Source organism: Vicugna pacos, chromosome 2 (assembly GCF_048564905.1).
Source record: "Vicugna pacos chromosome 2, VicPac4, whole genome shotgun sequence".
Taxonomy (NCBI): Eukaryota; Metazoa; Chordata; class Mammalia; order Artiodactyla; family Camelidae; genus Vicugna; species Vicugna pacos.
The window spans coordinates 72,416,044-72,436,717 of NC_132988.1; the positions used below are offsets into that span (position 1 = coordinate 72,416,044).

At 38.7% G+C, this 20,674-nt stretch overlaps 1 protein-coding gene across 12 annotated transcripts in view; it reads left to right on the forward strand.

Moving 5' to 3' along the window:
- Window positions 1-20,674, forward strand: part of ART3 (ADP-ribosyltransferase 3 (inactive)) — a 126,431-nt gene that overhangs the window by 95,010 nt on the left and 10,747 nt on the right. For all 12 annotated transcript variants that reach the window (XM_072941757.1, XM_072941755.1, XM_072941796.1 and 9 more), the window contains 2 exons: window positions 6,212-6,289; window positions 11,486-12,194. In XM_072941757.1, coding sequence (XP_072797858.1) covers window positions 6,221-6,289; window positions 11,486-12,194 — 778 coding nt within the window. In that variant the 5' untranslated portion in view covers window positions 6,212-6,220. The remainder of the gene's footprint in view (window positions 1-6,211; window positions 6,290-11,485; window positions 12,195-20,674) is intronic.

Sequence of the window (20,674 nt, forward strand, 5' to 3'; positions counted from 1 at the left end):
AAAAATCGTGTGATCATTGTCATAGATGCAGTAAAAGCACTTTACAAAACTTAATATCCATTTTTGCTAAAAATTCTCCACAAAGTTGATATAGAGGGAATGTACCTTAACATAGTGAAGGCTATACACTATGAGCCCACAGTTGATATCATGCTCAGTAGTGAAAAGCTGAAAGCTTTTCCTGTAAAATCAGGGACAAGACAAGGATGTCCACTCTTGTTACTTTTATTCAACATAGTATTGGAAATCCTAGCCAGAGCAGTCCACCAAGAAAAAAGACATTAATGCAAGTGAATTGGAAAGGAAGAAGTAAAACTGTCACTGTTTGCAAATGACATGATAAAACCCTGAAGACTCCTCAAAAAAAGTTAAAACTAATACAGTAAATTTGCAAGATACAACATCAATACAGAGATCTATTGTGTTTCTGTACACTGATAACAAACTATCAAAAGGAGAAATAAAATAATCCCATCTGTAATTGCACCAAAAATAACAAAATATCTGTGAATAAATTTAACCAAGGAGGTGAATACTGTAAACATTGATGAAAGAAGTTGAAGAAGATTCAGAGGAATAGGAAAATATTCTGTACTCATGGATTGCAAGAATCCATGTTGTTAAAATGTCCATACTACCCAAAGCAATCTACAGTTCAGTATAATCCCTTTCAAAATTTTAATGGCATTTTTTCACAGAAATAGACCAAAAAAATCCTAAAATTTGTATTGAACCACAAAAGACCCCAAATAGCCAAAGAAATCTTGGGAAAGGAGAACAAAGCTGAAGGCACCACACTGCATGATTACAAGTTATATTATAAAGATGTAATTAAAACAGTATCATATTGGCATAAAAACAGACACATAGATTAGTGGAACAGAATGGCAAGCCCAGAAATAAACCCATGTGTATATGGTCAATTAATTTCTGACAAAGGAGCCAATATACAATGGAGAAAGGACAATCTCTTCAGTAAATGTTGTTGGGAAAATTGGACAGCCACATGCAAAAGAATGAAACTGGGCCACTGTCTTACACCATATACAAAAATTAACTTAAAATTTGTAGACCTGAATCATAGAACTCCTAGAGGAAACATAGGTGGTAAGCTCCTTGACATTGGTCTTGGCAGTGATTTTTTTTGGATTTGGCACCAAAAGCCTAGGCAGCAAAAGCAAAAATCAGCAAGCGGGACTATACCAAATCAAGAAATTTCTGCATAGCAAAGAAAACCATCTAAAAATGAAAAGACAGCCTGAATAGGAGAAAATATTTGCAAACCATACATATGATAAATGGTTAATATATAAAATATGTAAGGAACTCATCAACTCAATAAGAAAAAAAACTGTCCAAATAAAATTGAGCAGAATGCCTGAAGAGAGATTTTTCCGAAGACATGCAGGTGGCCAACAGACAGATGAAAAGATCAACATCACTAATCATCAGGGAAATGCAAATCAAAATTACAATGAGGTATCACTTCACACCAATCAGAATGGCCATCATAAAAGTCTGCAAATGATAAATGCTGAAGAGGGTGTGGAGAAAAGGGAACCCTTCTACACTGTTAGTAGGAGTGTAATTTGGTGCATACACTATGGAAAACAGTATGGAGATTACCTAAAAATTTAAAAATAGGCTTACTATATGATCCACCAATCCCTCTCCTGGGCATATATCCAGAGAAAACTCCAGGTTGAAAAGATACATGCACCCCAGTTTATAGTAGTCAAGACATGGGAGCAACCTAAATGTCCATTGACAGATGATTGGATAAAGTTATGGTATACATATATACCACAGTGATGCAAATGATGCAGCTGACAAGGGCTTAACTTCCAGAATATACTACACACACACACACACACACATACACACACACATTCACATGTATATATAGAGAGAGTAGTATTCCATTATATATATAATGCATATATGTAATGTATTCCAATTTTTTATATATATATTGAAATTTTACATATATATATAATGAAATACTACTCAGCCATAAAAAGAATGAAATAATGCCATTTGCAGCAACATGGATGGACCTAGAGATTATCATACTAAGTGAAGTAAGTCTGAGAGAAGAAGGCAAGTGTTACATGGTATTAGTTGTATGTAATCTGAAAGTATGACACAAATTAACTTACTTACAAAACAGAAACAGACTCACAGACATAGAAAACAAACTTATGGTAATAAAAAGGGAAAGAGGGGGAGGGATAAGTTGAATCACTATGCTAACACATAACACAGAAACTAACACAAGATTTTAAATCAACTATACTTCAATTATAAGAAAAAGAATTGAGTGGTTTGCTGAAAATTAAAAACACAAAACAAACCCATGAGATATGAGATGTCACCTCACACTTGTTACAATGGTTATTATCAAAAAAACAAGAAAGAACAAATGTTGGAGAGGATGTGAAGGAAAGGGAATCTTTGTGCACTATTGGTGGGAATGTAAATTGATACAGTCACTATGGAAAACAGTATGCAGCTTCCTCAAAAAATTAAAAATAGAGCTACCATATGAGCCAATATTTCCACTTCTGGGTGTTTATCCAAAGAAAATGAAAACATTCGGTTGAAAATATTTCTGCAACTCCATGTTCTTTATAGCATTATTTACAGTAGCCAAGATATGGAAACAACTTAAGTGCCTACTGATGGATGAATATATATAAAGAAAATGTGGTACATATGTACACAGTGGAATATTACTCAGCCATAAAAAAGAATGAATTCTTGCCATTTGTAGTAACAATGGATGGACCTTGAGGGCAGTATACCAAGTGAAATAAGTCAGACAGAGAAAGACAGATAACATATGATCTTATATGTGGAATCTAAAAACAGAAACAAAAAATCAAGCTCATAAATACAAAGAAGAGATTGGTTGCCAGAGGTGGGGATGAGGGTTAGGCAAAAAAGGGGAAGGGAGTCAAAAGGTACAAAAGTCCCAGCTGTAAAATAAGTTATGAGGATCGAATTGGCAACTGTAATTAATAATACTCTAGTGCACATCTGAAAGTTGCTAGAGACTAAATCTTAAGAGTTCTCATCAGAAAAGAAAATTTGTAACTAGATATGATAACAGATGTTAACTAGACTTAATTGTGGTGATCATTTCACAGTATATACAAATATCAAGTCATTATGTTTTTCTGGAAGTAAACAAGAATGGAGCAAAAGCATATTGAGAATAAATAAGGCCAAACTTACCTTGAACTTCTTGCAGTGTGTGTTTGTTAGACTCAGTCTTTCGTGTGATATATTGATGAATCTAATAGGCTTTAGTGGGCCAAATACAGGTAAATCCCCCTACTGCATTCCCTGTAGGCCCACATACCTGGGACGTAAATGCAAGTCAGTGCAAACATAAGGCCTGAAAACATGTGGAAACTCTTTTTTCTTTCTAACCAAACTCTGTTTTTTAAAATGGTGCAGTTGCTGAGAGTCTATTCAGTGTTTTTAATCTTAAATTTCTTAGCCAGTGAAGTGGGCAGAGGCTAGAGGTCTGGAAGAGTCTGAAGAGTATAGATGGGTTTTGTAGAAGTGGGTTCACTTCATGACAGTTTAAAATGTTTCATTGAGTAGTTGTGTATGTACACACAGAGAGAAGAAAATACATGTAAGTATATAGCTTGGTGAATTTTCATAAGCTGAATACATCAGTATAATTAACACCCAGAACCAAAAACAACCTAACGAGCATCCCAGATGCTCGCCTTGTGTCTCTTCCAGTTACTACCTCCCATTCAGAGTACTACTGTTCTGACATGGATGGACCTTGAGGGCATACCAAATGAAATAAGTCAGACACAGAAAGACAAATAACATATGATCTCACTGATATGTGGAATCTAAAAACAGAAACAAAAAATCAAGCTCATAGATACAAGTAAGAGATTTCCAGGGATGGGGGTAATGCTGTAGATGTGTTTTGCTTGATTTTGTACTCCATATTAATTAAATCATGCGGTATATACTTGTTTGTATCTCTTCTTTTGCTCAAAATTTGTGGAACTTACGCACATTTATTATATATGGTTAGAATTTATTCATTTTTAATACTATGCAAAATTCCATGGTTTGAATATACCACAATTTATCCATTTTACTATTTATATGCATTTGGGTGGTTTGCAATTTGGGGCTTTTATGAATATTGCTACTATATATGATACATTCTATTAACTTGGTGTACATATGCATGAATTTCCTAGGACATTTCATAGTTTCTTATCCATAGTCACTGAACTGTTAAGTATTCTTCAGTGTTGCAGTCAATATATTTACTAGGTGTACCTTATTCGAATGAGAGCTGTAGTTGCAGGTACTAACCAAGTTCTTCCATTCGATAGATGTTTCACTGGACTTTGCCTATACTTAAGATTCTTAACATGTATTCTGGTTAAGTATGCACACGCATGGTTTTCACTGGACTGAGTGCTTTCCAATTTTATTTTACTTGCTTGTGTATCCCAGCACCTGGCACAGTACCTAAAATACAGTAAGCTGATGGAGTGAATGGTAATAGCCGTCACCATTGCCAGTGATTAACACAGCTAGTCCCCTTTGTTCTGTGAACCATCTAGCTAAGGTAAAAGCCTTGCTTTAGTTTGACATCTCAGAGTCAAAGAGTCAAAGGATTAGGAATGGGAAGTGATCACTCTCTGAGAAGCCCAGAACTGAGGGCTCAGAACTAAACATGCTATGTGGTTAGAGGAAATTTCTGTGGCTTTACAAGCCTCTTAGAGATTTCATGTGTTAACAGTAGTGATTCCAAGGGATAGTGTGGGGGCCAGATATAAATAGCAGAACACAAATGGGGTAATGTGCCACTGCCAAGCTACTGCTGGGGGTGTTTATAAAAAGAAAAGCATTCCCTTCTCAGCTCTCAGTGTCAACAACCTCCCATCCTGAAGACACATTCACCACAACTGAAAGAGTGGGGAAACAGTTTGAGACCTAGCATCATTTAAACCTTCTCCACAGGCAGAAAGCCAGGTAAACATTTTGACTTATTTACATTCATTCTACAGAAGTGAAGAATCTCCCAGAAAATCCTGATTTGGAGCTTGCTTGGCACATACTGCCTTGTAACAGTTATTTGTCAAGTATTAAATTCCAAATCTTTTTTATAAAGGGTAATTTAACACAAAAGTGGCATTTTGGTACTATCCTTTAGTATATTTAGTGAAATAAACTGCTCCTAAAAGAAGATGGGAATCTGGGGCCAAAGGGAAGACTATCTTCTTTCCCCTGTGCTGTTCATCCCCACTTTCAGATGCCAGAATATGGTGATTGGTAGGATAAAAAAGAGATTTCAGTTCCAGTAATGTGAACCTTGTTGTAGGTGCATGGCGAGAACTATAAACCAACCCTAAATTGAATCGGTTAATGACTCTGGGATAGCTTTAGCCCTTGAGGGCCTCTTACCCTTCTGTTTATCTGTTTCCATCTCGTGAACATGGGGATGAATATTGGACATTCAGCCAACAGAGTTATATAATCTTACTAGAATTGCTACCTGCCCAGTTCCTTCTTACTCTCATTCCTGCCTTCAGAAAGTTATGCAAAACACTTGTTTTATCTTTGACTTCTCTTAAATGTGAATATTTGGAAGAAGAAGACCCCCTCAGATAACCTAGTTTTTACCACTGCTGGCCTCCACCCTACTCAAATGGGCATAACTTGGTTTGCAAAGAGGATAGAAGAATGGATGGTGTGCATAGATACTAACTTCTGGAGAATTCTTGGAACCTGGGAGCTAGGAGACCAATTTGAAATAGTTGTTTTTTAGTGATTTCCTGTGTATGCTGAGAGGAGGTTTAGAGATAGGAAGAAAATATGACTACTAATGACTATGGTGGGAGAAACAACACGTCTAGAGGAAAATAGAAATGGACAGATTTAATCCTGAGCAAATTGCTGAAGTCCTCTGAGCTTTTTGTTTCCTCATCTGTAGAATGAGGGTGTTAGACAACAGACAAAACCTAATGGCCCTTTTAGCCATTGGAAATTTATTAATAATAACTTCCTAACCACCATGATATCCACTCTTATCTAGAATGAAAAAAATATGTGTGTGTGTGTGTGTGTGTGTGTGTGTATGTATTACATCATCCTGTTCTACCTCCCTAAACCTTTTTTTAAAGATCTCCTAACTTGGAATTCCTTCATTTTAATTTAGAAGAGAAAAATGAAGACAGGATATTTTGCAGTGGTTACCGTGCTGCTGGCACCTATGATTCTAATGGACATCTTCCAGGTAATGTTAGGAATGGGAAGCATGTGGTCACTGGAATGGGAACGCTTGATATAATGTTGCCTGAGGCATTTGTGTGGGTTAATGATGAAAATGACAACAGATGTAATAGGTAAACTAGTTGTTTTACAAGTAGCTCTTTTATACATTGATACATGTTAACTGTAGAACATTGAAAAATTAAAATTAAGCCAAGAGAGGAAAGAGAAAATTATCCACAATCCCTCTGACCCTGAGAGACTCCTAATTTGTTGGTGTATATTCTTCTTAGCTTTTTCCTATGTGTTTGTGTTTATAATTTACTAAAATGGATTCACACTATTACATAGTATTTTTTTAACCTTTTTAAGTTAATACTGTGCTACAGGTATCTGTCTGTGGCATCAAATATTCTGAAAAATATGTATTTTTCTCTAGGTAAGATGGCACTACAATGTTTGTTTACATGTTTTCCATTAAACTGTATAATGACCATTTTCTTACATTCAGTATTCTTTTTTTCTGATAGAACTTTTATGATTTTATTTTTTGCAATAGACTATTTAAACATTCTGTAACATGTTTTTATGTAGAATAGAAGCCAGATATCTCACTTGGTTTGTTTTCCCCACATTGTTAGCTGTCACATCACTACTGAGTATTTGTCCACTGACTTGGTGTATCTTCTTTAAAATGTGTTAAATTCTTAAAATTTTATCCATTTTGAATTTAATATTCTGATCTATTATTTATAGAATCATTGTGTATTCTGTTACTTGGTCTGCAGTGTGACTTATAAACACTTCATGTATAATTCACATATAAAAATTTACCATTTTAAAGTGTACAGTTCAGTGGGTTTTGTATATTCACTATATTGTGCAACCATCACTACTGTCATTATGGAACATTCTTATCATCCCCAAGAAGAAAACCTGTAGCTGTTAGCAGTCAGTCCCAGTTCCCTCCTTCTGCATTTGCCCAGTAACCGCTAATCTGTTTTCTGTCTCTGTGGTTTTGGGTATTCTGGACATTTCATCTGAATGGAATCATACAATATGTAGCCTTTTGTGTGGCTCTTTTTGCTTAGCATAACATTTTCAAGATTTATCCATGTTGTAGTTGTAGTATTAGTACTTCATTCTTTTTATATAGATTAATAATAATCCATTGCATGGTTATGCCACATTTTGTTTATCCATTCATTAATTGATGGACATTTGGGTTGGTCCCACTTTTTGGTTCTTAGGAATGAATAGTCCTTTCACGAACTTTCAGGTATGGATTTTTGTTTGTGCAAACATACGTTTTCAGTTCTCTTGGGTATATACCCAGCAGTGATATTGCTGTGTCATATGGAGACTCTATGTTTAACATTTTGAGGAACTGCCAAACTGTTTCCTACAGTGACTGCACCATTTTACGTTACTTATACAGAAATGTGTGAAGGTCCAGTTTCTTTACATCCTTGCCAGTGCTTGCTGTTTTCCTTTTCCCCCCTTATCTTTATAGCCAAACTAATGAGTGTGAGTTAATATCTTGCAGTAGTTTTGATCTGCCTTTTTAATATTCTTTTGCAACTTAATTTTGATGTGTTTGTTTTATGAATGTTTCATAATTTAACCAATTTCTTTTTTAACCATTTAGGTCATTTTCACATTTTTGTAATAAATTTTTGGTAATTGAAATTTCATCCATATGGGCTTTTATTTCAGTGGATAACTCAGAGGAAGAAAATATAATCAGTGTGTTCACCTTTGTACCTGTCTTTAACTGTCCATTCAGTTTTCCCTGAATGATTGTGGCATTTGTAAACTTTTTGACTGTTCAAGGCACTCACTGTACAGAACACACAATCAACCGTGGCATTGGGCCAGAAAGACTTGATGCCTAAAATTAGATGTGTGGAGACTGGCTAGAAGCACAGGGGAAAAGACAGGGACATATTGGATCAACTCTTGATATGATGTGAGGAATGTGGGAGGTGATTTCAGGGTACGATGTCTTATGATATGTTGAAGTCTTGAAGATAAATTAGGCGTTGGTTCACAAGATGCACCCTAGTACATTCTGTGCTGCAGAGTAAAGTGCATTTCTTGGCTAGGAGATGGCAATGATTTGATCTTCTAAAGCTCAGATTCCCACTTCAAGAAACTGACCTACAGACCCAGGAGTTCAGGGTTCTCATTAAGTTCCCCAGCAGAATATTCCGTGGCTGATAATCAAGACAGTTTTTGATGTTGGCCCAATTCCAACACTTGTAAAATGATGTTATGGATTGTCTACCCAACCTTTTATAAGGGTTGTTATGAGGTTGAAATTCAACTAATTTTTTTAAAAGTGCTGTATGTAAATGTCAGTGGTCTTCATCATTAGAAACACAACATTTTGGTTAAGACAACAGACTCTGGAGCCAGATTTCCTGGGTTCAAATTCAATTCTAAACAAGTAACTCAGTCTCTCTGTGCCTTAGTTTTCCTCATCCCTAAAAAGGAGACTAATAATAGTACCTACTACCTGCCTCACAGGGTTACCATGAAGATTAAATGAGTTAATATATATGAACACTTAGTGTTTCATATACAGAAAGCACTCTGTAAAAGTTTTTAGGCCTTAATGATGGAGTGGCCACAGTGGGTGACTGAGAAGGAGAAATCTAAGAAAATTTCACAAAACTTATTGTATAATTTCTGTACAGTAAACGACACATATTTTAGATGTACAATTTGATGAATTTTGATAGGTATATACACCTGTGAAACCACCACCACAATCACATTTCCATCACTCCCCAAGAGGTGCAAATTTCGAACTCCCAATTTATCCCTTCCCAAGCCATTTATCCCCTGGTGTAACCATAAGTTTGTTTTCTATGTCTGTTTCTATTTTGTAGCTAAGTTCATTTGTGTCTTTTTTCTTAGACTCCACACATAAGTGATATCATATGGTATTTTTCTTTCTCTTTCTGGCTTACTTCACTTACAAATAAATATATGGTTTTATATAAGGACGAAGTTAGTGGTAGTTGGAGACAGTAAGATTCTAAATTTGGTCTTGGTCTTAGACTATTTTGTTTGAAAAGTCTTTGAGCAATTCAAGTGGAGTTACTAAGTAGGCAGTTGATGTACAGTTCTTGCACTTACAGGACAGGTCAGAGGTAGTTAGATGATAGTTGAAACTATGGGCATTTATAAAATTGCCTAACAGTGGAATTGAGACTAGAAAATAAGTAGCCTTGAGAAACTCCAGTGTTTAATGGCCAACTAGAATATGCTAGATCTGCAGAGGAGTCTAAGAAGAAATGTTCCCTTAGTGAGCTCTGTTTGGATGGAGGAATGGAGGTTGGAAACCAGATTGAAGAGGGTTGAGATAGGAGTGGAAATGAAATGGAGATGGCAAAGATAGATATCTCTTTGAAGAAGTTTGACTCTGACGAGAGAAGAGAGATAGTGGGAAGGAGATGGTGTGGGATATGGGATCAAGTTTTATTTTCCTTCTAAAGTTGATTCTCCACCTTGCTTTCCTCCCCACCATACTCACACACTTCAAGAATCATTCACTTGGAGCCTACAACTTTAACAGGTCCTGGCTAAGAGTTTGTATAAAGTCTCCAACTGAGGTTGCAGCTTATGCAATCAGTATACCATACAAGTATAGAGCAGTGGAAGGAGTCAGTGATATGGAAGGTACCACCCTTTAATTTGTAGAAACCCTTAGATGGTGTCTCTAAGCAAGCAGATTTGCTCATCTTGTGTTTTGACCCATAGGCCAGAGCACAGAGTTCTTATTTAGTTCACCTGAATATTTTGCTATACTAGAAGCTTGGCATTCAAAGGGTAAATATGATACATATCCTGTCCTTGAGAAATTTACGGTATAATACAGTCTGTCCTCCATATCCACACATGCATGGCCCCAAGGATATGGAGGGCCGACTGTTTTCATTGTACTACACCACTTTTACAGGAAACTTGAGCATTTTGGATTTTGATATCATTGGGGACTCCTGGGTACTGAGGGATGACTGTACATTATATTTCTATTATGAAATGATAAAAAATAACCACAGCTTCTTAAAGGCTTGATGTGTGCCAGGCATGGGGCTAAGGACTTTGCATATATTCATTGTATCATTTAATCCTCACAGCAATCCTGCAACTAAGGTACTATTTCCTCACTTTATCCTCACTTTTTTAAATGAAAAGAATTGAAACTCAGACATGTTAAGTAACTTTCCCATAAGTAATTAGTACCTAGTTAGTAACAAGTGGAATTTGAACCCAGATCTGTCTGGCTCCAAGCTAGTGTTAATTACACTACACCACCCTGCTTCTTACATTATGTGTATAGTTTAAGGATGCATTAGGCCTTTTCCAGTTGTGTATAACAGAATGATGATTGAAACTAGCTCAGGTAAATAGGGAATTTATTGATTCTCATAACAAGTAAAATATAATCTTCAGGTACAGCTAGACTCAGGCCTTAAGTAATGTTATCAGGGCCTCATCTCTCTCCACCTATCAGCTCTGCAAACCTCTTTGTTGGTTTTATTTGCAAACAGGATTCTCCATGGAATCAAAAGTTTAACAGTTGGCTGATCCAAGGCAATAGTTATCGTTAGAGCTTATGGTTATTGGGAAAGAAAGCCTTTTATTTTTCTGAGAGTGCTCTGGTTTGTAAACCTTCATCACTGCTTATCATATGGGCTGAAGATGCAGAATCAGTCCTAGCGAAACCACACAGACAAGGAAGTGGATGTCCTCAAAGAAAAAGGCGTAATATTTGCCATTATGTATGTATCCATCATGTACAGTATTTCACACAAGATTTTTCATATTCACTCAACAATCTTGAATGGTTGAGGAAATCTAGCTAAGAATATTGTTTAAAAAAAACCAGGACTGCCACCCATGTCTTCAGTTTCACACCATTTTTCTCTCCTTTGTATCTGCACAGGGTTCAGATGAGTGAGCTACAGGCGTGGTCATGCATACACTTCTCACCCGCTAACATACTCTTTCATACAAATAGGTCACAGCTGAGAGAAGTTATCACTAGCAGTGGAATATACTTCCTGTATAAAAAACATACCCAAAGTTCACTGTAAGCAAGGGAGAGAATCTTGGCAAGGAATGACAGGATGGATGCAGTAGGGTGAGAGAAAATAATATATACTAAATATCTTTATTTCAAGAGTATTAATTTCCTTTTCCTTTGAAGGTAAAGGCTGAAATATTAGACATGGCAGATAATGCATTTGATGACGAATACCTGAAATGCACTGACAGGATGGAAATCAAATATGTTCCCCAACTGCTCAAGGAGGAAAAAACAAGCCTCCAGCTTTTGGAAGATGTGTGGGAAAATGCAAAAGCCAAGTGGGAAGCTCGGAAGACTCAGCTCTTTCTCCCTGTGAGTTTTAAGGATAACCATGGAATAGCCCTGATGGCATATATTTCTGAAGCTCAAGAGCAAACTTCCTTTTACCGTCTGTTCAGTGAAGCTGTGAAAATGGCTGGCCAATCTCGAAAAGATTACATCTATGGCTTCCAGTTCAAAGCTTTTCATTTTTACCTGACAAAAGCCCTGCAGTTGCTGAGAAGATCTTGTGAGGACAGTTACAAAAATGTTGTGTACAGCATAAACCAGAATACATCATTTACTTTTGGAGGGCTGAACCAAGCCAGATTTGGCCATTTTACCTTGGCATATTCAGCCAAACCTCAAGCTGTTAATGACCAAGTTCTGTTAACCATCCACACATGCTTTGGAGTTGCCGTTGAAAATTTTTTTGATAAAGAAAGTGAAAGAATTATTTTAATACCTTTGAACGAGATTTTTCACGTGTCACAGAATGAGTCTGGCAATAACCTTATCCTTCAAAGCACAAACAAGACCTGCAGCCATTATGAGTGTGCATTTCTAGGTGGTAAGTGTCTCTGTTCAGTCTGTGCTTGTCTGGGAGGGAAGGAGTGGGTATCGTAGGCCCAAGGAGAGATCAGGAAGGAAATTGGGAGGTGTTTGAAAGGAGAACAGATATTGATGTCTTCCACCTAGCTCCTTTCATACTGTTAGTTTCCTTTTCCATAATTTAATTTTGTCAAAATAATACATTTACAGTATTATTGAAAGTTAGAAAAATGAAGTAGTAACTTAAGGCAGTGGTTCTCAACCAGGGGCAATTTTGCCCTGTAGGGTCAGTTGACAGTAGCTGGAAACATTTTTAATTGTCCCAACTACCTCTAGTTGCTACTAGCATTTAGTGGGTATAAGCCAGAGAACACTGCTAAACAACACAGGATAGCTCCTCCCCCGCCAACAGCAAAGTGGTACCCGGCTCAAAACCCTACTTATAAGGCTTATAGTGAGAAGTAGCAACCTACTGCTTCCTGTCCACGATTCCCACTCCTCAGTGCTATGTATTCTTCTTTTTTTTTTTTTAGGTACTTACTGTCATGTTTCTAAGTAACTAACATGCTTCAGCACGTTCTTTCTTGATTTAAAAAATTTTAGACATTGTTTATTGACTTCTCACAATAGAGAATGAGTACTTAGCTCTAATATATCCTGCATTAGTTAGGAATTTTTTATTCTGTTCAGCTGTAACAGAAAACCTGCCTGGTGGCTCTTGTCTAATAAGAAATCTAGAGGTGAACTGTCCAGAGTTGGTACAGAGGCTTAGCAACATCATCAGTATGTAGACTCTTTTTGTCTTTCTTGTCCACCAATTTTAGCATTTTGGTTGTTGATTTATGTGTGCAGTGTGACTTTTGATAGCTGTAGGCATCAGTCTGTGTTCAAGACAAAAAGGAAAGAAGGATGGCAGCCAGATCTGCCTGTTTAATCAAGAGAGTAAAAGCTTTCCCAGAAACTCCAAGTTGACTTCTGATTGCATATCACATGACCAAGAACAGCTACTTGGTCATCTGTTACTATAAGAAAATCTTGAAAATAGAGTAATTAGCTTTTCCAGTTTCTATTGTGTAGGGGAACAGAGGAGAAGAGAACTAGAAATGGCTGTTAGGTCAGTAAATTTAAAGTATCTGATAACCACCACCCCCTTCAATATTTGTGCATCTCCCCTTCCCATTCTCTCAGTGTAGTAAAGACTGGTACCTTTTACTTTTGAAGTACTTATTTTATCCCGGAGCTATAAGTTGTATGATTTTCTCTTTCCTTGATTTTTAATGTCCCAGTAATAATTTATTCCCTGAATCCTTAGAACTATAAATCTCCTCTTAATACATTTAGGCATATCAGATACTCTCTATTTTTTTCCTGGATATATTTCTTCCAGATTCCATCGTCTTGCTTTATGAAACTGTTCTGAAATCTTTCCTCATTCCTATTCTGAGACTTTCTTTTGCTTCTCTCATGTGAAGAATCCCCTATATCTTGGATTTCTTCCTCTTTCTTAAATTACTCCTTAGAGGTAGGAGATCTTCAGAAGTTTTCTGAGAAAAAGAACACTGAGGCAAATCTTCTGAGATTTTGCATCTGAAAAATCTATCTTTAGGATTGTGTAGTAGTTTATAGATTTATATTTCTGTTTCAGAAATTATTTTCCTTGGAATTTTGGAGGTTTTCTTCCATTGTCTTTTAGTTTCTGGTGCTACTGTTAAAAAGTATGAAGCCATTCTAATTACTAAAACTTTGAATGAGACCTGCTTTTTTTTCCTCTGGAAGGCTTTAGGATGTTTTCTTTATCCCTAACAACCTGAAATTTTATGATATTGTGCCTTGGTGTATATGAGTAAAGGGTTAACAACCCTTTCTCCATCCTATGAAAATAGCCTCCCGTTGACCTTCTTCTAGCGCTATTTGTCTGTAATCTACTAAAGATGGAATGACAGCTGTGTAACCATGTAACACTGCCTAATGGGAAACATAACCCTCAATTGGTAAAGTGCATCTGGGCTGAGAGGTTGTGAATGAACTATTAATACTTGGAGGTAAGTCATAGTTTTGCACATTCCTGAATGTGATGTGACATACCAAAGTGTTCTTGCCGAGTCCTGAAAGTACACTCATGGACTGATTGATAAAAGAGATGTTGGCTTCTATATATGGAATGAGACTACTGCTAGGATGCATCCTGCACCCACCCGTGTAATCTTGTTTCTTTGTACCTGAGATGTCGTTCTGGGGGCTGAAGAATAGCCCTGGACTGCTGTGAAGACTTGCATGGAAGGTATATATCTCATGCTACCCTGTGAACAGTATGCTGTGTTCCTTGTCTTGCATTCTTTTGCAAAACTGAGTAAACTGATGAGTGGGTGGCCTTCTGGGTCTTAAGAGTGTGATTATCTAGCTGAACCCAAAACTACGGTTGCTGGTCAGAGTGATTATTGCAGTATAGGGCCTTAGAAGTGGGATAGACTTTTAGACCTTGACTCAGTGTGCCAAGGGATTATGAGATAAAAAAAGAATGGGTAGAGAAGTACTAATGGGACATTATACCTGCGTAGGGTTTAGGGGGTAGGGTGGGGCAGTTTGGGAGGGGAGCTGGTCCACTTTTGATTTAATGGTAGAAGCTATTATTTAAGGAAATCTTCATGCTTAGGGTTGTATGTTTGTACCATCTGCACTTGCATGATCCTAAGAGTGAGTGCACTCTTAAATTTTGTACTCTAGTTACCTCATTTGTCTCACCCTAGTCCTGGCTCTGAGTTTCGAGTGAAAGTGTTCTTCTGGAAGGGGCAGGTGAAGACTGGAGTGAGTTAATTTGTGCTGAGAGGATAGTGTCCGTTTCCCTCACCCAGCGAAGCCATTTGGAGCCGGCTCATACTGGTTGACTGTGGCTGACAGTAGCTGACTGTAGGCATATACTCTTCCCTATTCCTCAAACATCAAAGTAGCTTAATATTGGCCATGATTGAGAGTTACACCATAGACATCAGCAAACACTGCAAATCAGGACCTTCATTCTCCACCTCAGAAACTGCTCAATTTTATCAGTGCATGATAGGCAGAAATCCAGTTGCAGCTAGGCTGACAAAATGATATCACTTTTGGTGCTCCTGATTCTTTCAATCACATGCCATTTGTAGAGGCGTTGGTTATATACAAGCCCTGGCTGCAGTAGCTACTGTAAGCCAATCAATCATTGGTATCTGATTGATGGACAGAGGTGGGCAATGGAACCCACAGAGTCCATGTTTGTGAGTAGGATTATGATGAACAAAAAGGCTGGAGCCATTGGGTTGATGCAGAATGAGCCAGGGCTCAGACCTGAGTGGGAACGTACATCATGAGCCCAGCATGAGGAAGGGTGAGGAGAATGGCCACACTCCTGTGAGCTTGCCCAGAAAGTCAGGTAGAGGCTACCCAGTAGGTTAATGTTCAAACCAGCCACAAGAGAAAACCTTTGTGGAGGCTCACGTGTGCTGTTTGTTAGGAGGGCTCTGACAAATTCAAGCCCCTGCACTTGATTGTATCGCTTTAACACTGAACTGGAGTCTAACCAGTGTCCTCTGCTGCCATCTGTAGATAATTTACGGAAACTCAGGATCAAAAACTCCCTGAAGTAATCATTAAAGTTAGGCTGTTTGAAACACTATGAAGGATAATAACTAGGAGTTATAAAAATTCAAGCCAAGAGGATATATTCAGAACTTTATTCCATTGTGACTAAATATAACTCTAGATGAAAAAAGGCAGTATCTCTAAAAGTGTTAAAAATATACTATACTAATTTTGTTGTACTAACACAGTCCTTTTTGTTACTTTTTTAAACTTGCTTATGATTTCCAAGATAAAAATATGTGTTGGCTGTACAAAAGCTAGTTAGCTAAAGAAAATAGTTCAGTTGGTTAGGAGGTAGAGAGAATATCAGTGTCGCATTAGATAATACAATTCCTGGTGGTCAAAGATAGTCATATTAATCCAAGATTATGGGAGTGAACTGTTAGTAAATGGTAACAAAACCTTTGATCATTCTTCATGGGAAAATTACCACAGGTTAACCTTTTTCTATACTGTTTTCCTAGAAAGCTTGTTAAAAGTAGAATGTCAGCTATATAATCAAGCTACTTTCCTTATTGTTAAAAACGATCCCATTAGAAAACTGCCCTTAGATTGAGAGGACTGTAAATGAATTATAAATACCTGGTAGGAAGCCTTAGCTTTGGGATTCCATACACTTTACAATGCAGATATAATGTGGTTTGTTGGAAGAAAACTTACAATCAGAAAAATAGTGGAGCATATATCATCCCCTAAACTCTCATTGTTTTACTGAACAGGCTGGGTATAGATCAACTGGCATTTTGGACAGTGTTTCTCTAGAGAGGGGCCAGACTGTATATAGGTAAAAAGTAATCTGGTTAGAAGAGCAGAGCCACTGGACTCCAGTGGCTGGAGTCTATTTCATTGAGCTTACTCACACCTGTTAAGCCACCTGTCTGCCAAGGCATCAAAAGGGATAAATAAGATGAACCTACATGGCTATCCAGATTTATTTCTTATAAATCCACCCTTTGTACTTGAGGGCTTATTAAATATTAAGTACCTTCAATGATTCTTTTTTAGCCTTCCCTGGAAATAACGAAGTTTCTGTGCTGTTGTCTGGGACTGGGGAGTCAGTAGGATTCTGTATGGATAGGCCAGATAGAAAGTGACATATCTGTCACCATGAGAAATTCACATTATGAATCAATGCCCAGAACCTTTGGAAAGCTATTCAGACTGTTTATTCCATATTTATAGGAAAATGGAGAACTCTTCATCACCAACGTCCTCCAGACTTTCACCCCCTAGACTTGTTTATGCTGATTGTATTAGTCAAGATTCAGCCAGAGGAATTGAATCAGTTGCAAGGAATTGGCTTGCATGATTGTATGGTCTGACAAGACAAGTCTGAAATCCATAGGTCAGGCTGTCAGGAAGGGCAGGTTGGAACACCTGGGAAATGAGCTGAAGCTGCTTTCCACAGGCAGAGTTTCTTCTTTTGGGAAGCCTAAGCTCTTAAGGCCTTTCAACTGCTTGAATCAGGCCCACCAGATTTTCTTGAATAATCTCCCTTACATAAAGTTAACTGATTATAGATTTTAATCCCATCACAAAATGCCTTCAAGGCAACAACTAGATTGATGTTTGATTGAATAACTGGGGACTGTATCTTAGACAAGTTGACACATAAAACTGACCCTCACACCTATATTATCCATCACTGTATAACAAATTACTCTAAAATTTGGTGGCTAAAACATTTATTGTCTCATAGTTGCTGTGGGTCAGGAATCTGGGTGCAGTGTAGCTGAGTCTTTTGACTCTGCATCTCTCCCAAGGTTGCAGTCACCATAGGACTTGACTGGGGAAGATCTGCTTCCCGGTTACTCACATGGCTGATGGCAAGATTCTGTTCCTTATAGGTTGTTGACTAAGGCCTTCATTCTTCATGAGCTGTTGGCTGGATGCCTCCCTTGTTCCTAACTACATAGGCCTCTCCATAGAGTATCTCGCAGCATGGCAGCTTTCTTCATCAAAGTGAGGAAGATAGAGAGCCAGAGGGAGTAACCACAAGTCACAGTCTTTTGCAAGCCTAATCACAGAAGTGACATCTCATCATTGTTGCTATATTGCTTGCTAGAAGCAGGTTGCTAGGTTCAGTCTACACTTAAAAGGAGAGGATTACATAAGGGTGTGAATATTAGGAGGCAGGATCATTGGGAGCCATGTCAGAAGCTGCCTGCCATAATCCCAACCCATTATTGTCTGTCATCCTCCTCTTGAGGATGACCCAAATTGGCTGTCCTCTTTCCACAATGATAAGCTCTGTGATAACCTCTGCAGGCAGAGGAGAGTAGCCACAGAACCGCTGGAAGCAAAGTCAGCATCCCATTTCATATACTGGTGTTTTTGATCTGATCAGTGTGATATGTCTGTCTTTTTGCTGAGGTCATGTGAAATATATATTCCTTTACTGAAGTAAAAAATACTATATGAATATCCATCCATCCACTGAGGTCACAACAAGTATACCCACACAAGCATATCCATGGTGCTTGGGAACTCAGCCAAGATGGAAGTTAACATCATCGTGTACAACTTACAAAAAGCTGAAGACAGCCAGTCTGTTTCATTGCTTGTTCTTTCAGAGGATTTCTCTTTTTCTTTTAATTGAGAGTAGTTCCTGTGCTTTTTCATTTTACCTAAATATGTGTCTCTGTGAATTTAGGAGAGACAGTTATCTACCGTGGTCTTGAAGGGCTGTTTTTCATCTGGGAACATAACCTGAGTAGACTCTGTGAGCCCAGTATTTTTTTGTGAGGGCTGCTTTTGTGTGAATGCCATCCATATCTTTCCTTATAGTGTGCTCATTGTTATCCCCGTGATAAGGGGTGTGATTGGTGTTGTGGTAACCAGAGTCTGCACTGGATGTTGGACAGGGCCTCCTCTTTGCTCCATGGCTGTCATAGCCTTGTCAGGGGGTGGGGATCTGCTCCACCAGTTGTTGGAGTAGAAGTCCTGACGATTGGGTTCAGTAAGGCTCCATTGCTTTTAATTGTGTGCTCTGTCCCCATGAAACTGAGTGCTGAATCAGGTGAGGCCCATATGGTCACAGGAACATGTGCACTGCTCATGCAGACATCCATGGTTCTGCCCAGAAGCAGCCCAAGGTTGCATCCCTCTCTTGCCTTCATCTCTCACCTAGTGCTGGGCTGGCATTGTGGGCCAAGGTGTTGTGGCTGTAGGAATTGATGTGCTTGTGTTGCCACCTGGGACCTAGGCTTCCTCTATGGTAGGGGGCTCTCCCAGAACCTGTCTGCCCCAGATCCTGCTCCAAGCTGCAATGTGAAGTTAGCAGAACCAGAGCTCTCCTGCTGGGAAAGGAACAGCTGAGAACCACCCGCCAGGGGCCGTCTTCTTAAGGCGTGTGATTCTGTGGTGCCACCTGCCACCTGCTTTGCATACCAACAGAGTCCGCTGCTATAGCCAAGCACTGCCATGTGAGCTGACAGTGGACTCCGATGGTGGACCCATGCTCCACCCTGCATGCACTGACAGTGGGCTCTTGATTGACCCAGAACACACCCCAGGCCCTCTGGGCTATCTTCACACAGCTAGATGGAGTCCTCTCCCAGGTTCCATTTCCTTGAGTTTTAGCCCTAGCCACTGCGCAGATTAGCAGCCCTACCTGGTGCCAGGTTCAGGCTGGGAAGTGCAGCAGTGTGGCAGCCATCAGGGCTAGTCTCTCTCCACTCTGATTACTTGCAAGCCAGCACTTCTACACTCCTTGCGATCAGAGTCCAGGCCCTTCCAAGCTCCTCTGTCTGTCCTGGCAGGCCTCCCAGAAGTCAGGGAGGCTTCGCAGAGCAAGGGCCTGCCCATGAGGACCCTCCCTCCTTTCCAGATCCCTCCCGGGGCATGAATCCTATCCTTATTTGTTTGTGGTGGGGTGGAGGGTTTTGCCTGAGGGGATCTTTCTGGTAGCTTTGGTTGTATAAGAGATCTTCTGACAATCTCCACATGAGAATTGTTTCACATGTAGATACATTTTTGATGTGTTTGTGCAGGGAGGTGAGCTTCATTCCTCCTACTCCACCATCTTGATCTCTCCCCCTAACCCTGTTACTTCTTTAGAACCCAAAAATAGTTTGATTGCTTTCCTGCTGCTGAAAAACCCAATGGAAAATTAAATCTAGAGTCAAATAGGAAGAAAAAATGCAGTCTTGTATAAATGGATCTGTGTTAAACATTAAGAGATACCCATCTTCTACTACTGAATAGGCTCTCAAAATTTTTGTGCATAAAAATCACTTGGAGTGCTTGTTTAAATTGCAGATTACAAGGCATCACTCCCCAAAATTCTGTATCAGTAGTCCCTGCTAGAGTCCTGGAATCTGTGATTTTAGTAAGCTCCCAAGTGATCCTGAAGTATGTGATTGGAATATTACACTTTGAGAAACATGCTCTAATTTGTGCTACAGATGAAAGGTAAAGGCTTTTCAAGTCCTCTAGTGCCTTGTCCTCAGGCTGAATCTGTTATGTCTATAGCTTTCATGTCACCTTCACCTTCACCTTGCCCTTAACTAGACTTCTTGGTGAGGCTTGCACCCACTCATCTCCTGCTGAAGAAGATAGATAACTAATAGTCTCTAGAACTGTTTTTAAAAATTCCTTGTATAGCCAAATGCCTGATAGCCTCAGGGTACCATCCAGATTCTTACAGATTTGTGCCATTTCCTGGACCAGGAGAAACTGGACCCAGTCACCTGGATTCTTGGTTCAAACTCCACAGGATGAGCAGGATTTGAGAGCAAGTTGTAGAGGAAGATTTCATAGTGAAGCCAGGCCTCTCAGGGACCTCCACCCCCATCTTAGATGGAGAGGTTCATCCTCAGATAGCTGAACTTCCAGATGAGTCAGTGAGTTAGCCAGGCTTGGAGAAGAGAATATATGATATAT